Source organism: Ictidomys tridecemlineatus, chromosome 10 (genome assembly GCF_052094955.1).
Source record: "Ictidomys tridecemlineatus isolate mIctTri1 chromosome 10, mIctTri1.hap1, whole genome shotgun sequence".
Classification (NCBI taxonomy): Eukaryota; Metazoa; Chordata; class Mammalia; order Rodentia; family Sciuridae; genus Ictidomys; species Ictidomys tridecemlineatus.
The window spans coordinates 61,115,723-61,142,470 of NC_135486.1; the positions used below are offsets into that span (position 1 = coordinate 61,115,723).

Here is a 26,748-nt window from a genome sequence, read left to right on the forward strand (position 1 = left end):
AGAGAAGAATTCAGCCATCCTCCCGGTCAGTTCCAACCGTGGAGATGATAGCCAAGTTTCCCATTACCTATGACCATTCTTTCCCCCTTTTTCTTTCTGATGTTCTTAGGTGTTGCTTTCCCTTCTAATTGCATCTCAAACACAGAATCTGAGACTCAAGGAGCCCTTGGGTGCTCTGTGGCTCAATTTCCTCATGGTACCAGCTGGGAAGTTGGACGGAAGAGGTGACGAGCACCCTTAGGGCTGCTGCCTTTAGCCAACAAAACACTCTTAGTTAATTTGAATTTTAGACCAACCATGAATAATTATTTAGTACATCCCAAATATTAAATGGGACACACTCATGCTAAAAATGTTCTCTGTGGCTCACCTGTGTTTTTCTAGCAACCTGAGGCACCCTGTGAACCCAAGCCCCCTGCCACTCTGTTGCCATATCTGCAACCGGGGTTCTTGGGCCATCTTCTCTTGGTTCCTTCCCCCACTCTCAGTCTCCTTCCTGGAATTCCCACTAGGATTAGAGTATGATTTTATAATGTGTTGATTCCCTCACAGCCTTGGTGTGTGGGTCACCAAATCCCAGACTGTGGACAACCACGCAGGGAAAAACAACTGTTTTTATTTTTATTTTTTTAACAATTTGTAAGAGCAGACCTGGAGAGGAAGGAGATCTTGCATACTAACAGGATATAAGCCGCGCCAGCTCACCTCCCGCATATAGAGCTCACGAGGATCCTATGAGAGCGCAGGGTCCTGATTTCTCCACATCCTCATTAGTACTTATTTTCTGTTTCTGTTGTTAGTCTTGACAGTAGCCATCTGATGGATGTGAGTGCTCTCTGTATTGATTCTGGGCAGATTTTATTGTATCATTAAATAACTGTTACATGCATTGAGTATGTGTTCTGCAGGGGAGAAGCATGGGCAGGTAAGAACCAGCCATACCTTGTCAGGAGCCACTCTGGACAGGAGCTGTGGACACACTGTTAAGTCCTGAGTAAAGAGATACTGGACTGGTATCGCAGCCATTGCACTACAGGTGAACTTTACCTCTGCTTGGATAAGAAGATGCAGCTCAGGGAGTGGGCGTCACCTGATTGGGTTGAGTGACACCCTCCCCTCTGTTGTAATCCTACCCCTGTGCCCTTTTTTGGATGGAATGTTCCATAGATTAGCTTCCCCCATTAGTAAAACCTGGGTTCGAGGCGTGCTCCCTCTTTCTTGCTTGCCTTGCCCCCCTTGTGGGAGCTGTGGCTGAGGAATGGTCACTGAACCGAAAGAAAAAGGTACTTTCTATGTCTGTGTCTATTTAGTCAGCCCAAACTCCTGTGGAGTGACCCAATTGATTCAGTCAGTGTCGCTTTCTTACCCAAGGGCTGCTCCTCACTCTGAGGGTGGAAGAGGTAGCTGTGTGGGGTGTCACAGCAAAAGGGTTCCCAGTGCTGCCTTTGTCACTTGCACTTCTCCGGGATTTGTAAAGAGTCTCGCTGAGAAATGAAGTACTGAGTTTAGAAATTTATTTACTTAGCAAACCAAATGCCTGTAGGCTAGGGACTCATTGGTGAATAACCCTGAGCTAGTTCCTCCATAGAGTCTTCATTCCAGAGGACAAAGTCACAAAACAAACTCAGATGTCATCATTCAATTACAACCATGATGAGAGAAACAAACGAGAAGTTCAGGAAACTAAGAGCACTCAGGAAACTAAGAGCACCCATCAGGGATTCTCGGCCTGTTCTGGGTCAGGAGCAAGGAGGTTGTGGCAGGGAGGGAAGATGGCGTGGCAGTGAGCCTTTGGAGCAGAAAAAATGTGCATAGGCCCAGGAAGTGGCGTGGGGCATTCTGTCTGTCCTGTTCCAAGCTGCAGCTCCAGGCAGCCAAGGCTGGCTGTGCCCCTGGCCAGCACCTTCCTGTGGCCTTGTACCAGGGTGGGTGGCACTCAGCATCTTTCAGGGTTGCCTCAGGCAGGGCAGCCCCAGCGACCTGAGATCTTCAAATGGAAGGACTGGCCAGGCAACCACAGGTGGGGTGCCCAGGCTGCAGGCAGGATGATGTGCCCAGGCTCTTTTGCAGCTCTGTGCTGCTCTTGCCTCAGCTTGGAGCCTCCTTATGAAACCAGGTGAGGGGCTGGAGGTAGGGACCTTAAGAAAAGAGATTTTCTGTCTGTCCACATCTCTAGGAAAACTAGCCCTCTCTCACCCTGGGGTGATAGAAATCCAGTTTCACTAGCCCACGGGGGCTTCTCCACATGGAAGATGAGCAACCTTGCCCTAAAATGCCCCAGGTAATTTGTTAGTGTGCCACAGTTGACATCACATATCCACCCAACCCGGTTTCAGACCACACATGGTGTTAGGAGGGACAACAAGGTTTGGCCCAGGACAGGATCAAAGTGCACTGCCTGTCTGGGATGGGAGGGGGGGCCTCTCTGCAGGAAGCCAGCCATGGGGAGCACCCCAGAAGGCTCCCCTTCTCCAGCCCCTTCTCCTACGCTTTTCCTCCTCCCTGAGCCACTCCCCACTGCCATGAGCTGAGCAGCTTCCTCCACACTCATGAAGCTCTGCTCACCTTACGCCCAGAGCAATAGAGTTGGTGGAGCGTAGACTGAAACCACGAGCCAAAATAACTCTCCTGCTTCAAGTTGCTATATCCAGGTACTATGGTCACAGTGATGAAAAGCTGACAAAAGGCCCTATGTGATAGTAATTATGATTCTGGAAAGCCCTGGGGAGGATAGCTCGATTACAATCAGGCCAAGAGAGGCCCTGTGTGATGTCTGCTCTCACAGCTATTAAAAGAGCTGCTTTCGCCCTCTTATCCCTGTGTAATATGATTCTGGTTTTCCTGGAAGAGGGAAAATTGCCCAGCGAACCGTGTCTGCAGTCCCCAACAACCCCTCCTGCCTCATGATATTGCCCCTGATCTACTTTCAGGACAAGAGTAAAATGTACATCAATAAACAGAAGCACACTGCAGACGCTGGAGGAGAGAGGCTGCGGCCCAAGCCTGAGTCTGAACTGCATACACACGCACACGGTGGTCCTGGACTTCGGGGGCTTCAATTCACAGCATTTCCACTTACAACAGTGTGAACATGATACACACTCAGCAGAAAAGATTCTTCCAAATTCTGAATTTGGATCTTTTCCCAGAATAGCAATATACATTCCAATACTCTGGATGCCGGGCAGCAACCGTGAGCAGCAGCTCCCAGTCAGCCCTGCCATCATGAGGGGCCAACAAATGACACCCCACGTGCACTATGCTGCTCAGCTGGGGTGTTCTGTAGGTTATGTAGTAAGTGCATTTTTGATTTAGGATATTTTATACTTGTCCTAAGGGTGTATTGGGACACGTGTGCATGAGAAACATCTGTGTTTGTATATGCTTCTACATGGATGCATGAATGGGTGAATGGATGGATAGGTGAATGGATGGATGGGTGGGTGGATGGATGTATGAATGGATGGATGGGTGGGTGGATGGATGGATGTGTGAATGGATAGATGGGTGGGTGGACGGATGGATGAATGGGTGAATGGATGGATGGATGAATAGGTGAATAGAAGGATGTGTTGATGGATGGATGGATGATTAGATGGATGAATATGGTGATAGGTACATACCTGGATGGATGGATAATGCCAGCTTTGGACACTAACCTCTCCATGCCTTGGTTTCTCCATATATAGCAAACTTTCTGATTAAAAAAAAACACACACAATATAATCTCTAATGTTCTTAGAACCAAGCCTGGCACACCAGGAAGCACTATGTGAGTGTTAGCTCTTCCCATGTTAGACATGTGGACTGTTGAGAGGCTGGTGGCTAAAGGGCTTGCTCAGTGGCAAGCTTCATTCAACAAGGGTGGGAGTGGAACTCTTCCCAGGGAGCTTGAATAAAGACATTTTCATTTTGAAAGAAAAAACACTGCAACTCATGGGCATTTTTTTTCCTTCAAAATTTGGACCTCAGGTACAAAAGGCAGTGTTTTTAACTTAATCTTCTCAAGACAGAAGCAATTTCAGTTTAATCCCTATCATTTACCACAGTATCTGGAACAGATAGTGAGTGGAAGGGAGAAAGGAAGGAAAAGACAGCAAAGAAGGAAGGAGGGAGGTGTGTTCAACAGACAGCTCCTTTCAGATCCGCCACTGAATGCTCATTAGATGCAGGGATTTGGGGTTCCTATCCATTAGAGATAGATTCAAACCTGAATAAGTGCCACACTATTTTACACATAACAGATCTTCAACTGATGGGATCAGGTGGGAGGAACGACCTTGAACCTGAAGAAAACATAGTTGCAGAATGCACCATCCTCCTGAGATGGCGGCAGGGCCAAGCAGCTCTGCTCCCAGCCTCCTCTGCCCTGCACCTGTCTGGCCCTTGGCAGTTCATTATGAAAATCTTATTTATTCCCATTATTTCATGAGGCTAGAGAGAATTCTGGTCATTTCTGCTGGTTGGCTAGGGACTAAGGGGTTTCCTAAGACAGGGGACTTAGTTTTAAAACTAGGACAGTCCTGGGCTAAGGGAAATATGGAAAACCCTCACAGAACCTTGTTTTTCAGACTTTCTGGGCTTCTCTAACTTAAGAGGTATTCACAAACTGCTTCCCTAAAGAACAGTGCTCCTTCTAGCCAAAGGGAGACTGCACAAGGTCTGCAGAAAGAAGAGCTGCAGTCACATGTTCCTTGGGAATGTCCACCTTGTGTCCTGGTGTAAGGAGACAGATTGATGAGAATGTTGGGAACATGAGTATAAAATGGGCTCACTGTGCTGACCCTCATAAGCTTCCTTTACCCCAAAGCAATTTGCCTGTAGCCCTGCCTGGCCTGAGTGGACAGGACATGTTAATTCTTCAACAAACTGGGGCAGGGTTGAAGGTCAGGCAGTCAGTGTAGGTAAGGAATGAAAGGGGTGGAGAGAGGATGAGGACTGGCTATCAAACAGAGAAGTGTTAACCTCTGCCATCATGTTCCTGGGCACTCGGGTTGCTAACAATTAACCTCCATGTCCCTGCTCTCAGGAAGAAAGAAGACAATAAATCAAAAAGAGGGGTTCTGAGGTCTATAAAAGAGCAAGATGCACCCCTTCCTATGGATACCAGCTCTGGGGCCCCTTCTCTTCAGAGAAGTCTGTCTCTGTCTCTTTCTTAAATAAAACTTGCTTTCTATGATAGACTCAGCATTTCTTGGGTATTTAAACTTCTGGGGAATAAGGACCTATTCCTGATCTCTAAAGGACCAGTATCACTAGCTCAGTTTTCAGTAATATAATACCAGAGACTGGGTGGCTTAAATAGAAAACATATATTTCTCACAATTCTGAAGGCAGGAACCCCAAGAGCAAGGAGCAGACATCCTCAGGTTTTTGGTGAAGGTCTCTCTTGGTTTGCCAGTGTTGATCATCTTGTGTGCTTATCTGGCAGGGAGCACAGTAAGCAGAGCTCTCTTCCACCTGTTTGCAAGAGCACAGATCCCATTCATGATGGCTCCTCCCTGTGACCTACCTACCTCATGATTCTTCATATTGGGTAGGATTTCAGTATGCATTTGGGGGACAGAGTCAGTCCACAGCATCTTGATTAGATGACAAAGGAAAATGCCATTCATTCAGGATGGTATTTTGTTGCTAATCACTTTGTCCCCTCTTGTTAATCTCTAGAAGACAAGGTTATTTAACCTGTGCTACCGTTGTAAAACACAACACATAGAAGAAAACTGTACAAATCAGTGTTCAATCAATTATCATAGAGTTAAAACATTTCTGAAATCCCCCCAAAAGAAGTAGTTTTTAATGAATAAAGAACATCTGTTTAAGGAAGAGTTTTCTTTCTCTTTCCTGAGACACTGAATCTTTAGATCTTGATTCTATACATCCTTGAGCTACCTATATTCGTGCCAGAATCCCATACAGAGCATCACAAGATGCTTCTGGTGAGCCTCTTCCAGATTGCCTGTCAGCAATGAAAAATGTTACCTTACCAACATTTAGAATTAGTGTTTTAAAACAAGAGATACATTTGTCTGCATATGTTTCCTTTCCCTTTCTTTCTTCCTTTTGGAAGATCATTCTATGGGTTTATTTTCCTATATCCTGTTCATTGACTCAAATTTTCATGCAGGTACAAGATGTGAAAGGCCCTACATTACATTACCGTGGGGATAAGTGATATACTGTTATAAATGTTGCAGAAATGGTGGTGATAGCTATATCTTATAAATCTGACTCATTTTTAAATTTTGTTTTGTTTCTTTTTAAGCAAGAAACTGAGGCCACATGACTGCCACATATTATAGGCTAACTGGAATCCAGGAGGTCTGTTGTGTGGGCACAACCCAATTAAGCTGAGCACTCACTGAAATTGCTTTCTCAGCCAGGATGGAAAATGATTGATCACAAGTCAAACCACACATTAGACTGAAGGAGTTTACAGGTAAATCTGGCCCAAGGCCATTGTCATTTCATTTTGATGGGTGGAAATTTGAAGTGGTTAAGTGAGGCAGGGAGCTACTTAATTCTCTGCCTGAGATCCTTCAGATTGGGGGGCAAGGGTATGCAGGGAAGACTGGCTTCCATGTGTGGCTGCAGATGGGATATTCACCTGAACCAGTGGCTCACACTCAGTGGACTTTAGGAACTTCCTGAAAAAGGGCAAGTGTGCTGAGGACTCACCTAAGCCCAGTGACCCCTGATATGTTTACTGAGCTCCTGCACTGGGCCCCTGAGACCAGACCAAGCTGGAATGGAGTCACTTGTGCAAGTACCTGGTTATCAAACTGAACTTCCAAAGAGGCCAGTTTTCCTAAAGCAACAGAAGATTCCAGCCCACCTGAGCCAGCACAGGAAGGAAGCTTCTTCTATTTTAACCACATAAAGAGAGTAGCCGTTTGTTAAGCTCCTTTCTGCATGTAACTGCCTACCTCCTCTGCTCTGCTCATTGCCAATGCACATTTTATTTTCGGACTCCAATAAAAGCCAAGTAGCTCTTTAGGTCTGTGTAACCTTGTCTTGACACTCCTCATCTTGAAGGTGGCGGTCAGGCCTCAGGGTAAGCTCACAGCTGCCCCTGCGGCTCTGGGACGCCGCGTGGTCAAGAACACTGCGCTCACAGCTGCATGTAGTCAGGCCTGCTCCTTTCCGAAGCCTGCCCAGAAGCAGAGGGGCAAGCCGCAGCCTGGGGGGCCTGCAGCAGAGGGGCGGCCCCAGGGCAGCAAAGGCTCAGTAGCTGACACCGCCCCCAAGCCCCGAACCAAGGGCCAAGCGCGAGCTCGCCCCCCGCCAAGCCCCCGTGGCTCAGAGGTGCGCAGCTCCCGCAGCTCGCCCAGGCCTGGTCGGAGCATGCGCGGGCGGAGGCGCAGGGCGGAGCCTGCGGCTCGGGGGCGGGGCGGGGCGGGGCTGACCCGACCCGGACGCGGCGGCGCCGAGCTCTGCCTGCCAGCATGGCGCGCCACGTGTTCCTCACCGGGCCGCCAGGTGAGCGCTGGGTAGCGGGCCGGGGGGCCCCCCGAGTTCCGAGCTCGCGCTGCAGCGGCCCCGGCCCCGCAGGACCTCCGCGCCGGGGGGGGGAGGAGGCCGGGCCCCGGTGCAGGTGGACGCGGCCGAGGCCCGGAGGTGGCGGGGCGCCAGTGCGAGACCGGTGGCCGCGAATCAGTGCGGTCCTGGGGCGGAGGTCGTCACCTGGTGTCATTCACTTAGCCCCAAGTAGCAAAGGTCACGTCCACGCAAAAAACCGCTCTTGCCCAAGGGAAATGAAAAGATGGCCCTTCTGAGCCAATGAGTGACCCAGGCCGGGAACGCGGATTCAGTTACCCTGGGCGACCGGCACCGTGGACAGGTCGTGCAAATTCGTGGTTACAGGACGAAAGAATCTCATGGGTCAGTGCACGCTCCAAGTACGCTGCAGTAGGCGGGGCTTCCATAGGCCGCAGAAGTGGCCTTCTTAGCTGCAGCGTGGGTGGAAGCCGAGGTCAGCTCAGAGTAAAGACACAGGAGGTTATGGTGGGTCAGGCGCAGAGGCTGGTAGTAAATGGCTAGGGACTGCGGTACTGCAGATAAGCCTGGATCTTACCTGCAACATTTCATCTCCCCCATCAGGATGCTCCTGTCAGCCAGGCCCAGGACTCTGCAGGGCCTTTAATATGGATAGGGCCTCTTCAGAGCTTTAGAGCTTTTCATTGCATGGTGCAGACTCAGGAGCTTTACTTTACTAGGCGGTGTGTGTGAGGGGGGGATTTAGGAGATCCGGGATTTAAGAGATGCATTTTAGGAGACTGTGGAATAAAGGGATTTTCCCACCAGTAAGCATTGGCCTGGTCTCCAGCACCCAGCCTCTCACCTAAGCATGGCCCCTGTTGTTTCCCAGGTGGAAAAGTGAGAAGGGTGAACCTGGGAGGAAACAAAGCTCAATTCTGGATGCAAACGCATCTTGGAAGCAGTCTGCACATGCTGGGGTTGCATATGAGACAAAGCTGAGGATGTTTCAGAACCTGAATAAACTTCAGGATGCCATTCATGTTTTCACTGTGTTTGTTTCTGCTAGCATTGAAACGTTTGTAACACCTGGAGCAATCAAGATCAGAGTGAGATTCATATTCATAAATCTGAGTGCAGCCTACTTCTCTGCCTCCCTTTGTTGCCCTTCTGGAGTGGCACGTGTTGTGTGTGCTATGTCTGGGGAGCACCTCCTGATGGACCTCTTCTTTGTGTTTTTCAGGGGTTGGAAAAACAACCTTGATCCAGAAAGCCAGTGAGGTTTTGAAGTCCTCTGGGGTGCCTGTGGATGGATTTTACACAGAAGAAGTCAGGCAGGGAGGGAGAAGGACAGGATTTGATGTTGTCACTTTGTCTGGCACGCGGGGGCCTCTGTCCAGAGTTGGGTACTGATGCTTCATTTCTGTGGGTTTTATCCTTAAGCTGCCCTTCTATCCAAGTTCAGAGCTTTTATATTCTGACTCCACCAGAGCTAAATTCTCCAAAAGTGCCCTGTGGGGTTCTTGGATGCCACTCTGCCTCCCTTTCCCAATGGTTCAGAGTCCGTGTCTCCCTGAACTTGGGGCTGAGCCCGATGACCTCCTCTATCTTGAAGTATCTAGGGCTCGAGAGATGTGCCAGAAAAAGGAAATGGAGACCACTGTGGGAACAATAAGCACCACCTTTCATTTGGAATGTGGGCCAGAGTCCTGTGCTTTTCTCCCGTGGTAACTCATGGCCCTGTGTCTGGCCAGACAGCTTGGACACTGGGGCTGCAGGGCTGCGGTCACGCTGCAAGGCCCTGGTGGGATGCAGACAGGCAGTGTGATGCAGTTCTCAGGAGAGGAGTCAGCGGGACCAGTGCTCAGAGCGGCCTCTTCACTAGGTGGTTGCTGAGGTCGGGGTGGATGTGCAGAAGGCCAGTGCTGCAGTGGGCTGCCAAGCACCAGAATCCACACCAGACCCCTCCTCAAAGCAGTGTCTTTTCTTTCAGTCCAGACCCTGTGCCTGGAAAGCGCGAGTGCCGGGTTGGGCAGTACGTGGTGGACGTGACTTCTTTTGAGCAGTTGGCACTTCCTGTCTTGAGGAACGTGAGTATGTGTTTCTGCCTCCTGAGCCTGCCTGTGCTCTGCGTCACGGAGGCTCCAGGGGAGCAGAATGACATTTGCTCCTTCAGGGAGGACAGTTGTGCAGTTTATGATTTAAACTGTCTAAATAGTTGAGCTAAGGAAATGCAGCGTGAGATACCCTGGGATGCACACGAAGGCCTTGCCTCTTGATTGGCACATACAGGTACTCCACTAGGGTGACCAGGAGGGCTCTCAAGTTCAGCTACCCACACCACAAAGATTGGACTGCCCTGCTTCCCTGAGTATGGAGCCCTTTCTCTGTTACTGTTCATTGCTGGGACTGAGGGGTCTGCATCTGTGTTCAGAGGCCTGTGTTCTCACTTTATTTTCTTGGCATCTTTGGCTTTGATCTTAGGACAATACTGGTGTCCCTCCTCTGATTTTTGGAAGACTTTGTGAATGGTTGGTATTCATTTTTCTTTGAATGCATGGAAGCCACACAGGCCTAAAAAGCTTTTCATGAGAAGCTTTTTAATTATGAGTTTAATCTCTACTTGTTATACATCTGCTGTTTTTTGATTTCTTACTGGGTTCATTGTGGTAATTTGTGTCTTTTGATAATTTGTTCATTTCATCTAAGTTACAAATTTATTTTATTTTGTAAACTTAGTTGTGTTGAAATTTCTTTCATTCCTTCTTTATTTATAGCTCTTCTCCTGTTTTTTCCCTAATTAGTCTAGTCAGAGGTTTTTCAACTTAGAGGATCTTTTCAAAGAACCAGCTTTTGGTTTTGTTGACTATTATCTGTTTTTGCATTTATTTGTCACATATTATCAAGTCCTGAATCAAGTTCAGGGTCATGAACAAAACATACATAAGCTCACCTCTGGAGACTTAGCCTAGCAGGCTGTGGATGTGAGTGAGGCTGGACCCCTGCTGCATCCTTGTGAGAGCATCGAGGGGTGGGCGGGGCCGGGGGGCCAGGAAGGGGTCCCTAGGAGCTGATATCCACCAAGAGGAAGCCAAGAGGAGAGACTGTTGGGATGACTGGGGAGGGGTGGTCCAGGGAGAATCTTCTAGGTGGCAGGAGGAGGAGGAGGAGAAGGAAGTAGGATTGGTGAGGGTGGGGCCGAGGTACAGGGTGGGGCCGAGGTACAGGCTAGGGGCCTTGCTTCGGATCTTAGACTTACTTTTGTGAAATGGAGTGGTATGAACTTGTCTCAAGAACCTGTTATAAACCTTCCAGGGCTTTCTACTGCACCAGGACTGGAATCCGACTTCCTTGTCGCCCACAGATGTCAGGGCCGTGCCCATCTTAGGCTCCCAGCACTCACCATCTTTATAGCTGGCACTCCTTCCTCCTAGCTTGGGCCCTTCTGCCCCTCATTCCCAGAGTGCAGTTGAGCAGTGCGGGGGAGACTTTGGTGGTTGCCAAGACTGCTAGAGTTGATATCCAGCCTGCCCAGGGTGCCTCAAGTGGGCAGGGTCTTGTGCCCTGGTTGGGAGGCCACAGCAAAGGGGTTCAGTCTCCTTGGCCTCCTCAGCTGTGCTCACCTCCCCCTCCTTGTTCTGCTTTGGAAACCTTCCCTGTTCTGATCCCTGGGAACAGTAGAGAATGTGGTATTTTTCCTTAAAATACCTCTAAGTGTTCAAACAGCAAGTGAAATGCATCTAATGAAATTCCCAGTGAAGAGCCTGGCTCTGAGCATCAAATCAATACACTGAATTGATTTTTACTTCCTGTCGGCAGGCAGAGTTCTGGGAGAGAGGGCGCGTGCCTTATGTCTGGCTGCAGGGTTACATAAGTGTCCCCGTACTGACCACATCAAGAGCCTGCATCTGTCTTCTTAATTAGGAAACAAAGACAAGTTCTGTGCTGACCAGCAGCCCAGACCTTCAGGTGCCAGGTGGGAGCAGCCCTCCACTGGGCATCCCTGCCCAGTTAGGGCCTGGATTTGTTTTCTAGAGCTAAAATATTTCTCCCCTCCGTCCCCCACATTATTGTAATGAAGAAAGGAGAAGGAGCCAGTGATTAGCTTTTATAAAAACAAAAAGATTAGGCAACAAAAATAGGGGCAGATGGGTTTTGCTGTTGGCAGGTGTTGACCAGGTGGGCCGGAAGCTTTGGAAACCCCAGTGGGGCAGGTGAGGCCCTCCAACCAGGGCTGCAGTGTTGAGCTTGGGGCGCCAGGTCCTAGGATAGGCTCTGACAAAGTGCCTTACAATGTGTAAGAGCTTCACTAGGGTGAAAGGCTGGTTGAGTTCTTTTAAAAATACTCTGAAAAATGTAAGAAAAATAATTCTTGGTTTGGACCAGCGTGGCTGGCCCATTCGTCCCCAGGGAAGCAGGATGGGCTGGGAGCTGGCAGCAGCTTGGGGTAGGGGAGGCCAGGAGGCTCAGGTTGCTGCCTTAGCGTGGGTGTCTGCCAGTCTCTGCAGACAGAGCGGAGATAGAGCAGAGCAGGGGAAGGGAGGAGGGCAGGTGTCTGTGGGAAAGGATCTAGACCTCTAGGAAGCCCCTCAGGCCCGACTGTGTTGATGGCTCACCCCAGGGCTGACACCTCTCCTTAATTGAGGCTGTCACTTATTATTTTCCTAAATATTGAAATTTTCTCTGCACATGGTAAAAGAAATGTTGTACAATATTTAAAAAGAAGAAAGAAAATATGAGTAGCTCAGGCCTTGTCACTGGCACAGCCGCTGTGGGCCTGCTGTGCTTCTGCCCGGCTCTGCCCGGTGTGTCTGTTCAGTTGATCAGAACTGGGGAGCAGCCTCTGTCATTTTATGGGCGTGGTTTGATTTTCCTATGGTCTGAGTGGCCTGGAAGACATCTCATAACTTAATAATCTTCAAAACTGAAGTTTGATGATCTGCTATCTCAGAGTGAGGATTTCATCTTCCATGTAGCTGTGGCCCCTCTGTATGGACACCTTGTTCCTGTGGGGGAGTGGCCTTGTCACCAAGCCCCTCGCAGGAGCTCTGCACCTACTTGTGCTATCCTCTGTGGAGCCTGACAGGCAGTGTAGGTGGGAGGAGCCTGTGCTCCCAGGGCCACTCTCCCTGCCAGTGTGAGCACAGCCTTGTTTCAGGCACTTTGTGGGCACACTGATTTACACTTGGAAAACACTTCTTAGTTTTGATTTCCATTTTTAAGGTACTTATGAGGTTAAATGGTTTTCAATTAGTTTGGTTTTTTTTTTAGTCTAAATTGTTATTTCATTATTTTCCCATTTTTTCCTCTTTAGCTTAGGAAACCTTTTGTAAGGCAGATAACCTTTTTATATTTATTGATTCTATTTTTCTGTTTGTCAATTTACTTTGGGGATTTTTTTTTAAACATAAGGAAAGCTTGGCTCTATTCAAAATTAACATAAAATTTTACTTTACTTTTCTTCTTTTCTGTGCTTTTGCTTTCAGTCAGTCCGTCTGGATTTATTTTGACTGTAACACAAGGAGACAGTTGGGTTCCTTCCAGATTCTTAGCTTACTTGCTAAAACCATTTATTAAACAACTCACTTCCAATTAGTGTATTATGCTTCATAAATCATATTTTAAAACCCAAGTGTGTATGATGTTTCAGGGTCAGCTGTTACCGTCTGTTGATCCTTTCATTTTTGTATCAATACCATACTACTTTAATTACAATTATAATTGTAATTTTGTTCTTTGAAAAATTGCCTGTGCGTTCTCATGTGTTGGTCCTTCTGTGTTGCCGGATGCTGATGGCAGCACGTTGGTGTTGGCTGTCACTGAGTGCAGACTCCGTCAGACTGGAGGCTCAATCCTCAGAATGCTGCCACGGTGTTCCTGTTTTGCAGAGGAAGTGCCCAAAGCCTTGCTGGGTAGCACAGCTTCTGTGAGGTAGAGCTGTCCTGAACTGTGGAATTGAGACTGCGCTGGAAGCCACTTGGGGTGACAGGAACTATGCATAGCGAAGGCCGTGCTGATGGAGAGGACATGGTCGTTTTCCAGACAGCCTCCTTCCTGTGGCCACAGTGCGGTTCCTCCCTCTCCCCTCTTAGCATCTTCCTGGTGCCCTGTTCGCAGGGCTCTGTTGAGAGTGGTCTCCTCTACAAGCCCTAGTGGCAAGCAGGTTGAACTGCTGTCCTTGGAGTGCCTGTCCCACCAAGGCGTGGCGCCTTGGGGCGCTGAACCCCGAGCCAGGACTGCCCCCAGCCACTTGCCAGTTAGACACAGGTCGTCACCACTCCTTGTAGCAGGGAGTCTGTTCACTCCCCCACAGGCAGCTTCCAATAAGGAGAAGGACAGCAGGCAGCAGAGATCAAAATTCTTCTCCAAAGTTCAAATAGCAATGAACATTTTTACTAGTGTGTGAATTTTTTTGAAAACGGTTGTGGTGAATGCTGCAGGTGAGAGGACAGCAGTCCCTGCACCTGCCGTCGGGTCCGCAGCCCAGCAGGCCACTGGCTGAGCAGCTCCATGCACATGCTGCTCCCACCCATACATGTGGGGTTCATGCCTGTGCCTCTGTCCACCTGGGCACCTGAGTGCTGCCCGCCTTGGAGAGCGGCTTCTTCACGGTGAGAGGGATTTCTTGGACACAGTTCCTTGTTCCTGGAGGAAGGTGTATGCAGGGTGTGATGCACAGGCGTGGGTGGGGCCTTGGAGTGGGACATCTTGTATTGAACTCCAGACTCCTCCGTGTGCTCTCCGTGGGGTACCCCTATAGGAAGTGCAGATACCTGCCTCACAGAGGCCAGAGGCCTGATGGCATGCTCTGCTCAGGGATGCCTGGTGCCCACTCTGAGGGTGTCCATTGAAGGGAGGTTCTGGTCATCCTGGAACAATTGGGGCAATGGGCAACAATACCTGGGAGGCCTCCCGTCACGGTTGGATCTGTATTTGCCAGGGGGAACTAGGGCCAGAGCAGGCCTGTTAATCTGTCCTGGGCCTCACAGGCCTAAGCCTCCAGAGTGGTACTCGGAGCCCTTGTCACGAGGAGGGGCTCTTTACACTACATGCTGCCTATCAGCTGGCAGGACCTTCTTGGCCCCAGGACAGCTCTCCCAGTCTGGAGGACCTGTGTGTTGGGCTAGGTGACTGTGTGTGAATGGTTAGGACATGTAGGAGGGGCCTCCACCTGAGCCACCTCAGCCCTGAGAGGATCAGCTTCTGCTGCAGCTGGGCCCAAGTGGGGAAGGGCCTAGTGGTTGTCCAGATGTCTCGGAGAAGACTCAGAATCGAAGTCAGGAGGCCAGAATCATTGCTGTCTTGTTTCTTTTAAACCTGAGGTATTTAGGTGCCATCTGTTTTCTGGGTACATATAAATATGAAGTGTGGTCACTCCTGGGACCATCGCAGAGGAATAGAAATATTGCAGGAAGCCGGGACTTGGAGAACCAAGTGCTCCATGCCGAAAGCTCCTGGGAGCCCTTGTCCTAGGTCTGCATGCAAGGACAGTCTGTGGCCCTTGGGCCCTGCGAGTGATGTGGCCTGATGTCCAGTGTGTTTCTCCATCCCCAGGTGGGTTCCAGTGGCCCTAGACGCAGAGTGTGTGTCATTGACGAGATTGGGAAGATGGAGCTCTTCAGCCAGCCTTTCATCCAGGCTGTGCGCCAGACACTGTCCTCGCCAGGGACCGTGGTCCTGGGCACCATCCCCATCCCCAAGGGAAAGCCACTGGCCCTGGTGGAGGAGATCCGGAGCAGGCCTGACGTGAAGGTGTTCAGTGTGAGTACCCATCAGCAGAGGCAGTACCCTCGCCTGCTCCTGGGCCTTGACACACCGCTCCCCCCTACTGCAATGTCATGAAACTATCCTCTACACGCTGACAGACCATGGGGGTCACAGAGTGTCCTGTCCCATGACCCCCTCCTGCCCTCCTGTGCCCCTGCGTCTGCCCCACCGCCCCCTCCCACCCTCCCTTGCCCCTGCGTCTGCCCTGCTGCCCCCTTCTGCCCTCCTCTGTGCCTGCGAGTGCCCTTGGCGAGCTCTGCTTGCTGTTCCCACCCCAGGATAAAAGCCTTCCAGGTGCAGGTGGTGAGTGAAAGATGCCAGCTTCTCAGTGGGGCTGTAGCAGAATGAGCACCTGCCTCACATTGGCAAGACCACCTGGCCTGTGGGCCCTGGTGTGATGTTGCCACCAAGCATCCTGTGGCTGGTAAACAGCCAACTAGTGAGGCATATGCACCTCTCACGTGTGCACTCCCTTGGCAGGTGCTGACTGAGCACATACCGTGTGTATGGCATTGTTCCACGTCTTGGTGGGTCTGTTCTTAGGGAGCTGTGGCCAAGTGCAGGTGGCTGAGTACACAAGCCGGATGCCCTGTGTGGGGAAGTAAGGCCCAGCAGCATGGCCAGGTGGCCTGGTGGTGGGCAGCACTCAGGGGAGGTCTGTCCCAGGAGGAGACATCTCAGTGGAGGCTGGAGTCCTCATGACAGTGGCTTCTGAGCCCTCCTGCCTCTCTGCGCACTGCCTCTGTGGTAGAGGTTTGTGATGACAGTGTCTGTGGGGTAGAGGCAATGAGTGCCAAGATGGCACGTTCATGCTGGAAGGCGGGTAGTGTTAGCACCAGAGACCTGAAAGTCCTGAGGAGGGTCGAGGGAGCTGAGGGCCATGTGCAGAGTGAGTGCTGTGTCTTGAGATGAGGCTGTGTCCCCTGCTCTAGGGAGGAGGTCGTCCTCCATGCAGGGCCATCACTGCTCCTAATGAGGGTACATGAAGCATCAGCTCCTTTCTGGTCCTGGCTTATGAACCAGAACGTTGTTCCTTGTCAGCAGACCTTAGCAGCTGGCTTACATGTGGTCTTGGGTCCTTTCTGATCCTAAGATACAGTGGATGTTTAAAAATGTGTCTGAGAATGTCCTCTGCCTGCAGCGTCCCTGGAGCAGGTACCTGTGAGGAACAAGGACCATGAGGCAGGAGAGGCATGGAAGGGAGGAATCTGAGCAGAGGGGAGGGGTAGGGAAGAGAAGGGAGAAGGTCCCCCACCCCCCACCCCCACCCCCACTCAGTGAACACACAGGTGGGAGGGGCTGGGGCGCATGGTGTGGCAGGGAGATGCCCCCAGATTCAGTGCCAGGCAAACAACTTTGCTCTTCAGAAAAACTTGGGGCAGGGTGGGGGAAATCATGTCTCATTCTCCTCGCCGCCTTAGAGCCTCAATGACATCTGTAGGACAAGCAGAAAGCCTGAGAGATGGGGAGGAGGCAGATGGGCTGGGGATCTCTGGACTCAAATTGTGGCATGATAGACATGGCTGCTGGGAGTGCTTTGCCTTGGGGGAGAAGAGGCGGCCAGCAGATACCAACTTCCAGCCACTGTGTTGGGGTCACGGGGCAGGATTGAGCCTAGCGTCTGGCCACCGTCTCAGTGACCATCATAGGCCCTTGAAGCAAATGAAGAATAGAAAGTCTCAGAGAGAGTGAAAGTCTTAGCAAAAATAGAGAAGATAGGAGAATCCCAGGAATATTATAGAACCATGAAACACAGTAACAAATTAAGAAGTTAATCCACAGGCCTACCCTTCTGGGGTTGACAGAAGAAAGAACTGGTGGATTTGAAGACAAAGCAATAGTTTACCCACAGAGCGGGCCCTGGGGACAGTAAGGTGCAGTCGCCCAGATCTCCCATGTTTGTTAAAGGACACAAACCTACAGATTCAGAAAGCCTGGTGACCCTCAGCAGGGTAGACCAAGCGTCCATGCCAAGAGCCTCAGCACCAAGCCTTGGACATTGAGACGAGTCCCGAGGGCAGTGAGAGAAAAGCGGCCCCTGACTCAGGCAGAAGCAGCGACTGCAGAGAACCCTGTCAGACCAGGGGCCGGAGGTGCAGCTCTGCTCCAGGCTAGGAGCAGCACCTGGGCACCCAGAGGACTCTGCCCAGGTGAAGGTCCCTCAGGAACCTGGGGAGAACACTCTGCGCAGAGGCAGAACTGCACACCAAGGCTGCGTGTCCCAGGCTCTCCAGATCACATGGGGCAGGTGAGACAGAAGTGAGGACATTCTCTAGTGAGTAAGTAGATGAAGAAAGTCAGTCTCCAGAAGGGAAGCAGAGCCCTGCTCCAGTCGCCTCCACTGCCCCACAGGTGTGGCGGGAGAGCTGTGGTGGACCTGCCACCTGCCCTCGGGAGCTTGTGGGTGCTGCTCTCTCCCCTGCAGGCTCCCCAGCGAGGACAGCAGCCTTGCTGCATGGAGGGGACCTGCCAAGCAAGCGTGCATAGGATACATCCAGTTATGGGATGCGTCCAGCCATGGCTGGGCAGAAGGGAAGGCCAGGCAGGGTGGACAGGTCTCTGGAGGGACCAGAAAGCCTCTCCAAGTGCTGTTTGAGCACCAGCCTTAGGCAGGGGGAGGATCAGGCTAGTGGTTACCTGGGACAAGAGTTTGTCTCCAGTGACTAACTTTTAATTTTGGAGTGGACTTTGGCATTGCTGCCATTGGTCTCTGTGAGAGAAGTCACTGACTTGTTCTGCCTTTCAGCCTGCATCACAGCATTGGCAAGGTTCAGATCCTCTGCAGTGGGCACCTCAGGTGCCATGAGCCTGGCGCCTCACCTGGATCGAGTCCCTGGCTGCAGCCGGGGTGCTGTCTGGCCTCTAGGCTGTGTGTGCTCCCTGCTGCCCTGGACATGCTCCTGCCTTGCCGGATGCTGTCCTCCCCTATTCCAACAGAAGCTGAGCTGCTGATGTTGGCAGTACCATCTTGGTCAGCCCAGGTGCTTCCCTGACCTGCTGTGTGCCGCTGGGCTCCTGGTCCTGCTTGTTCTGCCTGCAGACCTTCCAGCCACAGGAAGATCTTGGAGGTGTAGGAACTCTGCTGAGGCTTGGGCACTGACCATGGCCTTCTTGAAGTTATGCTGGTCTTTCAGGACTTTGGCCAAATTTTTTCATGACTTCTAAAGTCTATTGCTCTCTAAATATAACCACTAAAAACTTTTTTAAAATTTTTAAAACTTATTTTAGTATTTGGCTAATGGAGGCTAATTATGAAAACAACAGGTAATGGCTGTATTGATGCCAGAGAGGCAGAAGGTGAAAGCCTTTTGGATCCAGGGGACTGGAAAGGGTGATGTGTACTTTTTGTAGTTTCCTGATGAACAGGGCAGAGCAGACCCGCAGGCTGGGAGCGTGTGTGGAGGCTCAGCCTGCAGACTCGCCCCACCAGCAGCATGCAAGGCAGGAGGCAGCATCCACCAGAGCCTGCAGCAGCAACCGTGCCCACTGTCCTCGGTGACTCCAGAGTCTGAGCACTGGCATGATTCCGCGACTCTGCAGCCTCCGTTCCTGGAGATAAAGCACATGGTTTGGCCACACGAGCTCAGATGCTTAGAAGTTGTTTGATTTTTCTGCTTTATAAAAGTGTTAATTTAACCCAAATCTACTTTCATGGTCAGAATCCAGAGCCCTTTAAACTTGCTTCTTTCACAAAGCCATTTTTATTCTTTCAGTTGTCACTTTGGGGTTGCAGGATCACAAGTGTACTAGATGCTAGGTCCCAACTTCTAATATGGAAGTTTTTAGACCTCATGCTCTTTTTCCTGTGTGTATGTTAAACAAATAGGACATAAATTGTTTTCTTTTTATTGGGAATTCTGTACCACACACCTGCTCTCTGGATGCAGAGCCAGGGCCGGAGCTCATCCGCCAGATGCTGGATACAGTGAGATCAGAAGTCAGTGGTGGTCAGGTCTTTGTACAGAAAATGAGAGGCCGATCCTGAAATGCACATGAAAATACAAGGGGCCCAGCCGATTAATCTGCAAAAAGAACAATGTTGGAGGACTCACACTTGCTGATTTTAAGTTTCACTCAGAGTAGTTGAAACTGTGGCACTAGTGCAGGGTAGACATGGAAACCTTCGGAAGAGAGTGGAAAGTTCAAAAACAGACTCTTAGTCTGTGATCAGTTGATTTCTGTGAGGGAGCTTGGGTAGTGCAATGGGGGAAAGAGCAGTGTTTTCCACAAACGGAGCCTGAAAACTGGATAACCACATGCAAAAGAATGGAGTTGGGCCCTTACTTCACACTGGGCACAAAATGAACTCAAAATAGGTCATAGATTTAAATATAAGAGGTGAATCTATAGAACTCTTGGGAGAAAATATAGGACTCAATCTTTGTGAACAGCAGCTAGGCAAAGCCTTGTTTGAAAGAACACTAAAAACTTAAATGACAAAGGAAAAATAGGTGAGTTGGACTATACCCAGATGGTCAGCCTTTTGCTTCAGAGCCGCCAGCCAGAATGGAAGACAAGCACAGAGGGGAGAAGAGGCTGGCAAATAATGTACCAGATGGGCTGTGGCCAGAGTCCCACACCTGTGGACCTGCTAACATAGTGTCCAGCAAAGGCAGAGTTATCAGACGGAGTAGAAGTGGCCAGGGAGGGTGGGCGGGGGTAACAGAATGGGGTTTCTGTGTGGGGTGATGACATGTTCTAATCTTAGATAGCATGAGGATTGTGGACTCTGAATGCGCTAAACACTGAATTCTACTCTGGAGGTGAGTTTTATGATGTATGAATTATGTCTCTGAAACCCCACCACCACTGCACAGAGAAATACAGGTAGGAGGTCCACCTAGAAAACCCAGGCACCATTGCCTTCTCTGGGAGACACAGATCAACACTTAGTGACCACCTCTCTTCTGCATGTGGAGAGAAGCGTAGTGCCATCTGGGGCTTCCCCTTCTCACAGAGCCGCTGATGAGGTCCTGGGACCCTACCTGGTGCCCTCATCCAATCCAAATCATCTCCAAAGATCCCAGCCCCAAATGCCATTGTGCAGAGGGATGTTTCCCAGACATTTGCCTTGGTGGTCAGTCAAACCAGAGCTGGCCTGCTGGGGCCCGCTGCTCCTCTCAGGCCTGCCCACACTGGCCTCTGCAGGCCTCCAGTGTACCCCTTCCTCATACCAGGTGTGTCTCTGCTCAGGTCCCTCCATGCCCAGGTGCACCCAGCTGTGGAAGCCCTGGGCTACCCCTCTAAGTCCTGTGCCTCCCTGGCCCCTTCTTGGTCACCCCTGCCCCCATTCACATTACCCGTCTCCTGGTCTGTGAATTCCACTGTTAGGGTCCTTTCTGAGATGTCCTTGCCTTTGTGTGTGGAGCGGGTGTCCATGTGGGCCTGGGGGCACAGCGATAGGAGGAGTCAGCCTTGTCCTCCTGAGCCCTCTGCGTTCTCTAGTTCTGCTTGAGTCTGGCAGTGAGGGCCGGAGTCTGGCGGTGAAGGCGGTGAGGGCCGAGTCCGGCTGTGAGGGAGACATACAGCAGCAGGGCAGGTGGGGCTGGAACAGGCTCTGGCTGTCTTGATTGACCTGTTTGTGTTTGATGGAAGACTCATTCCTGGTGCCCTCATCCAATCACTTCTCTGGCTCAGCCCCTCCTCTTGCAACACTCAGGTCCGCCAAGTCCCTGGGGGGCCAGGTAGTTCTGACTTGGGAGCATATTCAGGGTTCTGGGTGCCCCTGGGTCTGTGGTGGCTCCTTCTGTGGCAGTGTGACTGTCCCGCCTGCCCTCCCAGGGATTGAACCCAGGATGCTTAACCACTGGGCCTCAGCCCCGCCCCTTTTTAATTTTTCTTTTGGAACAGGGTCTCACTAAGTTGCTGAGTCTGGCCTTGAACTTGGATCCTCCCGCCTCAGCCTTCTGAGTCGCTCGGGGTCACAGATGTACACCACTGTGCCTGGCTCCTGGCACTTCTTGAGCTGTCTCTGCAGAGCTGACGGTGGGACTGAGACACCTGTCCCATCCCAGAGCGTCCCTGGCGAGCTGGCTTCGGCTCCCTCCCAGACTTCCTGGCTCTCCTTGTCCGTGTTTCCTCTCAGGGCAGAGGGAAGGAAGGAGCTCTGAAGCCTGCTCTTTGCCTGTCCCACAGGTCACCAAGGAAAACAGAAACCTCCTTCTACCGGATATTGTGACGTGTGTGCAGAGCAGCGAGAAGTGAGGTAGGGCTGCTTCCTGCACTGCTGCCCTCAGGAGGCGCCCAGTGGCCTGCTGCAAACGCCCATGCCTCAAGGCTTCTGGACCTTGCGGCCAGGAAGGCTGACAGCTGCTTCCCACAAGGTTCAGCAGGTCAGGGTGGCCGTGTGCTGACCACAGCCCCTCACAGCCTGCTCACGCTCAGGGCTTTCTGTTCATTCCTCCTCAGCCGTGCATGGTCTGGTAAAGCAGGAACCAAGCAAAGGTGCTAGTAGTCACTGGAATTTGCTCCACTGAAGTTTGTCCTTGTGTTGCCATGTGGACAGCAAGCTCAGTGCCTGTTTACCGCAGGTCCTGAAAGTGAAAGACCTGTCCAGGGTTCTGTCTCCTGCAGCACGAAGTCTTGTTTCCTAGGAAAGCCATTTGGGGTTCTCCTCCAACTCTTGTATATGTCTTCATTAATTGCTAAATAAAATTAAAGCAAACCTGGTGTTTCAAATGCACGGGTCTTTCTGTGGGTGGGCCATCTGGCCTTGGAGTGGCCTTTGCCACCTGACACTCAGGCTGAAGGGCAGCAAGAGCTTGGCCAGGTTCCTTCAGAGCCCTACCTGGGTCGTTGGCTTGGGTGCATTATTTTAACTTTTGAGCCTTGTTTCCCTTCCAGGAAAAGGGCCAATGGCTGTCCTCAAAGCAGGTGGTAAGAATTCAGAGCGAACTATTCTCAGCACTGGGCTGGCCAGTCAAGAGGAAGGTCAGCCCACAGCAGAGGCTCTATAGAAGAGGGAGGTAGAAAAGCCTAGGCACTGTAGGATTATAAGACTGCCCCCCACGGTGATCCTCGAGTGACAGCTCCGTGTTTTCAGGTCATTTTGGGTGAAGATCTGTGATTTTCCAGGATTTTTTAGCAACCAGCTATGGCACCCCTGCTCTGTAACCGACAGGGCTGGGCACCTGCAGGTGGCGACACCTGTGTGGCACACGAGCAGGGCCCAGGCACAGCCTCTGAGCAAGACCAGGGCCTGCAGCCAGGCAGAGTCCTGGACGTGTCCCCTGGAGGGACCACAGCAGGTGGCCTCCAGACTGGGAGCTAATCCCTCAACCAGGGCCTCCTGCCCAGGAGCAGGAGAGGCTGCCTCCTTCCACTGTCCCTGTCCGGGTGGCCAGGTGCTGTGTCAGGGTGGGCTGTGGGGCTCAGTGGGCCAGGATGGCCGCCACCACACCTGGCAACCTGACCCAGCCAAACTCTGAGAGCAGCACAGCCTTGAGGGGGGCCCCTGCCAATCTGAGGAGAAGAGGGTGGAGGGAGGGGACAAGGAAGGGCTGGGGAGATATCCCTCACCTGCATCCTGGAAGCCCCAGTGCCACCGCCCAGCAGAAGCGGGACTCACTTGGGTGCCTTTCCTGGGCCTGTAGCAGTGGTTGTATGCTCCCAAGTAGGAATGTGTCCCCCTGCACTGTCCCTGTGCTTCAGGGTGATATTGGCTGAACCCTGGCTTTGTCTCAAGTCAGGAAACCAGTGAAACTTATTTCAAAGAAGACAGAATGGCTGGCTTGGGGCTTTGTGCTCAGGCAGGGTGTGGCACTCTGCTTGAGGGTTGGCACCAACTCTGTGACCCCTGGCTGGGGCACTGACCAGCGTAGAGGGGCAGTTGAACTGTCTGAGGGGGCTCCAGAGCAGGCGCTCTTGCCAGCACTCCCTGTGGGTCCTTCAGGCTTTCTGCGTCTTAGTGTGCCATGTGCCCCAAGCCTTGCAGGTGATGTTTAGCTGTGACACTGTGGCAAGTCCTGTCGTGATTATTGTATTACCATGTCAAAGAGAATGCTCAGGGCATGTGTGAAGGTGCCAGATGTAATCCCTGTCTCAGGATGCACCAGGGGCTCCAGGAGGGCACCATGGGTCTGCAGCTGGCCTGGATCCTGACATAAGGGGCCGACGTGGTGCCGCTTGTGTGCAGCATTTTGGCGGGAACAAGAGGCTGTGTGATGCAGAACCAGTTGGGGACTGGCTTGCTGCTCACAATCCCTCCTGTCCTCGGCAGTTCTGCCACCAGCCACGCCACACGCCAGGCTTTACAGATGGACTCCTCTCAGCTCTGAATGGGGTGACTCGTGGAGGGAGGAACAAGCCTCTTAAATTGGCCGACAGGGAGAGGCTCCCAGTGCAGTTGCTTGTCTCAACCACCCAAATCCCAGGGCACTGGTGCTGGTGGGATGCCTTGCCCCTCCCTCCCTTCCTTCTGTCTGGTGTGGCAGGATGCCTTGTCCAGGAGGATGGCACCTGGGTGCCAAGAGCAGGTGTATAGCACCTAGACCTGAGTGGACAGGGAGGGTACAGGGGTCAAAGCGCATGCAGATCTCAGAGGCAGCAAGATGTTGGGTGTTGGGCGTCTGAGAGGCATTTGTCAGGCAGGTGCGGAACATGGTGCAGAACTTGGCCTCCTGACTTCCACACAACACAACAAGCATAGTGTTACGTCACTTTGAGGAGGGAACTTTTCATCCAGGGTTCAAATACAGAAAAACAGCTGTGTGTTGGGAGAACTTGTGAGTGCCCTGGCAGTGAGTGCCCTGGCAGTAAGTGCCAACCCAGCCCCTGCAGGGCCCAACCTTGGTGGAAAGCACTCTGCTGCGGCCAAGCAAGTGCCTGAAGGCCCAGGGCGCAAGTTCCTGAGCTGTGGGTGTGAACGTCTGTCCTGTGCCAGGATCGAACACAAAGCTGCAGCTGACAGTCAGTGCAGCTTGCACGGCCACAGTGACTCCAGAGCCATGCTCCTCTTGGTGGTGCCTGTGGGCACCCACACCTCAGCATGCATGCTCAGGATGCCCAAGCTACTTCCTGCACAGCAGGTGGCACAGTGAGGAGCAGCCCATGGGGGTGAGAGGGCGCACCAGGCCTCACCTCCCATGCACACTTCTCTGCAGGTGGGTCCTACCCCCTCCTCAGGAGTCCCCATCTGCTCTGCTCTGGGTCCCCAGGAGTGGCTGACTGTGCCCCAGACTGACTGCCGTCTCTTCTCACTGAACTCAAAGAACCCAGCGCAGAGCTTCACTCAAAACACAGGCCATGCTTAGTCCTGAGGGCCCAAGAGTGTTTGGGGGGCTCCTAGCCAAGTTTGGTTAGCCACTTAGAGAACTGCTGCAGGTGACATCAGCATCCCATTGGTCAAACCGCTGTGATGTATAAACAGAACTCGAGCCTGGGTCTCTGGGGCCTTTGGAGCCATGACTCTTCTCTCATCGTGGAGCCTACCTACTGCCAGTAATCACTGGTACTCAGCTTTTGAAAACAGAGAAGGAGGCATTAGTGCCTGGGCCAAGGGATAGGGAGACTGTTGTCCTCTGCCCCAGTCTCCAGGGCCGAAATGCCTCGAGGACATTTTGTGACTATTCAGGACTATATTCCTTTCTAACTCCTGCCATCCCCACAGGGTGGCCCAGCAGGACAGCATCATGTTCCCATGTACTATTTCTGGACCCCTGACCCTCCTACATGCCAGCAGGAACACAGGTCTCTGCCTTACCCAGGAGGTCTTGAGGGAAAAAAGTCCCAAATGTCAGCTTTTGCCCCAAATTCACTCTCACCACGTGGGACAGATTTTTCGAAATGACAGACGTCTCAGCAGAACTCAAGCACCAGACAGACGCGGCTGTAGCTGTAAACATTTTAATTCTTAGGACGAAGGCTGTGCCAGTGTGCTTGTGCTGGGGGGTGGGGGGGGTTGCTCAGTGTGGAAGACAGTACGTGGGCCTGGGGCGCATGGAGAGCACGGCCAGGCCAATCCTGGGGCTGGGTGGAGGAGCACCGTGCAGTTCCCCCATGGCTCGCCGTGCCCACCTCCACCCTGGCATCCTGGCCCTGCCTGGCTGCGCACAGGGCGCTGAAGCCGTGACCGCATGCACTGTCACGGGCTGTGGGAGCTGTGCTGTCTGCACTCCCTGCTGTGTGAGCCCCGGGGAGAGAGGAGGTCTTCTCTATGAATCAGCCGCAGTGCACCTGGACAGCTGGTGGCCTCCCGCCCTGTGGTCCACCTCTTCCTCGTGGTGACAGAGCAGTGAGGGCATTGACGAGTGGGAGATGCCAGTGACTCAGCATGCAGTGGCCTTACTTCCATCAGGGCAGAAGGGAGTTAATCACGGGCTCTACTTGGTCTAGTTGGTCTAAGGTATGAGATGGCTTTTGTCTGACGTGTGGGCTCTTGTGCAGTGCTGGGGGAGGGGGCCTCTCCCTCCCCTAGCCCGCCACCATCACATGGGTCATTTTTCAAGAACCTGAGATAAAGTCAGTGTTTTCTAAACAGCTCTTGCTTTTCCTGGGAGGAGACCCCAGGGATCGCAGCCAGGCTCTTCGGTTTGGGGTAAGGGGAGGACAGAGGAAGGCTGCGGAGGACGAACTCTCCGGCCAGACGTGCTGGCTATTGCTCATCTGAGGCGCTTTGCTGTGAAGCCGTGTCGTCCAGGCCCATGTCCTCCTGGCTCGCTCTCCTGCATATCAGCCCCCGGTTCTCTGCCACAGCCTCTGCCAGCCGTCCATCATGCAGCTGCCCCTGCTCGGCTGCATCTGAGGGTTCGCAGGGCTCTGAGAAGTGCTTCCGGAGAGGAGAGAAGCAGGGACATTCAGCACAGGCTCCCGTCCAGGCTCCTGTCCCCTACCCGCATCCTGCCCCAGCAGGGGAACGGGGACTGGGGTTGTGGAGTCCCTGAAAGCAGGCCCTGAAGGGGGGGACAGGCCACGACTGAGGGTAGGAAGTGCCACGGAAGCTGCATGTCTCATGGGGACTCCGAAGGCCAGTCCTTTCTCAGAAGGAGGTGGCCTAGGAGGTCGCTGTGTGGCCCTCTCCTGGGTCCCAGGCAGCTGTGCCTCATGCTCGGCCCCAGCTCCGGGGCGACAACAGCACTGCAGGCTGGCCCAGGGACATGGAGGCCTTGGGTTCTGGAGGCTTGTTGGAGACAGGGAAGGGAGTATGCCAGATTCCCAGAACCACCCTCAGATGTGGCCTTCCTGCTGGGGATGGGGAACAAGCGTTCATCTGGACACCCAGCTTGGGAAGTCTCCTGGACCACCTGCTTCTCCTCTGGGTCCGCATGGCCTGGGGCTCCAGGAGGCCTGAGTGGCCTCCACGGGGGACATGCCTTTGTTGGGCCCCAGGTTCTTCCTGGGTCACTTGGCCTAGCCTTGGTACCCCTGGAGGAGATCGTGGAGGGGCAGCAGGGCACCTTTGAGGCTGCTCAGGGGTGACCCCCACCTCCAAATGACTACACCTGGAAGGGGGTCCCTGATGACCTCCAGGCAGGAGCCCGTGGGGCCTCCCACTTTGAGGCCCCTTGC

The 26,748-nt window shown here is 52.3% G+C and overlaps 2 protein-coding genes and 1 long non-coding RNA gene across 7 annotated transcripts in view; 1 reads left to right on the forward strand and 2 right to left on the reverse strand.

The window, feature by feature from the left end:
• Positions 1–596: 596 nt before the first annotated feature.
• LOC120887473 (uncharacterized) lies at positions 597–7,383 on the reverse strand. The gene is made up of 3 exons (XR_013426617.1): positions 6,927–7,383; positions 3,624–5,460; positions 597–2,138 (listed from the first exon to the last, which is right to left on the reverse strand). It is a non-coding gene; the product is annotated as an uncharacterized LOC120887473 (long non-coding RNA).
• On the forward strand, positions 7,364–21,921 carry Ntpcr (nucleoside-triphosphatase, cancer-related). Of its 3 annotated transcripts, XR_013426616.1 has the most exons (6): positions 7,364–7,479; positions 8,720–8,882; positions 9,470–9,566; positions 15,031–15,237; positions 21,094–21,228; positions 21,379–21,921. XR_013426616.1 is itself a non-coding variant. In XM_078023061.1 (5 exons), exons 1-5 carry the CDS (start codon positions 7,446–7,448, stop codon positions 21,445–21,447), a joined length of 570 nt encoding a protein of 189 aa, XP_077879187.1. In that variant the 5' UTR covers positions 7,364–7,445; the 3' UTR covers positions 21,448–21,921. The 3 variants fall into 3 exon arrangements, 2 of the variants coding, with proteins under 2 accessions (XP_077879187.1, XP_077879188.1); XM_078023061.1 differs by lacking the exon at positions 21,094–21,228; XM_078023062.1 differs by lacking the exons at positions 15,031–15,237; positions 21,094–21,228.
• A 3,149-nt stretch (positions 21,922–25,070) lies between these two features.
• The window catches only part of Pcnx2 (pecanex 2), a 175,331-nt gene continuing 173,653 nt past the window's right edge, over positions 25,071–26,748 (reverse strand). For all 3 annotated transcript variants that reach the window (XM_078023065.1, XM_078023064.1, XM_078023066.1), the window contains one exon: positions 25,071–26,008. In XM_078023065.1, coding sequence (XP_077879191.1) covers positions 25,835–26,008 — 174 coding nt within the window. In that variant the 3' untranslated portion in view covers positions 25,071–25,834. The remainder of the gene's footprint in view (positions 26,009–26,748) is intronic.

Excerpts from the sequence above, each read along its gene's own strand:
- Ntpcr (XM_078023061.1), top strand. The coding sequence starts at position 7,446 with ATGGCGCGCCACGTGTTCCTCACCGGGCCGCCAG. Across the intron at positions 7,480-8,719 it reads GTTCCTCACCGGGCCGCCAG|GGGTTGGAAAAACAACCTTG; the intron begins GTGAGCGCTGGG and ends TGTGTTTTTCAG. Across the intron at positions 8,883-9,469 it reads GGGCCTCTGTCCAGAGTTGG|TCCAGACCCTGTGCCTGGAA; the intron begins GTACTGATGCTT and ends CTTTTCTTTCAG.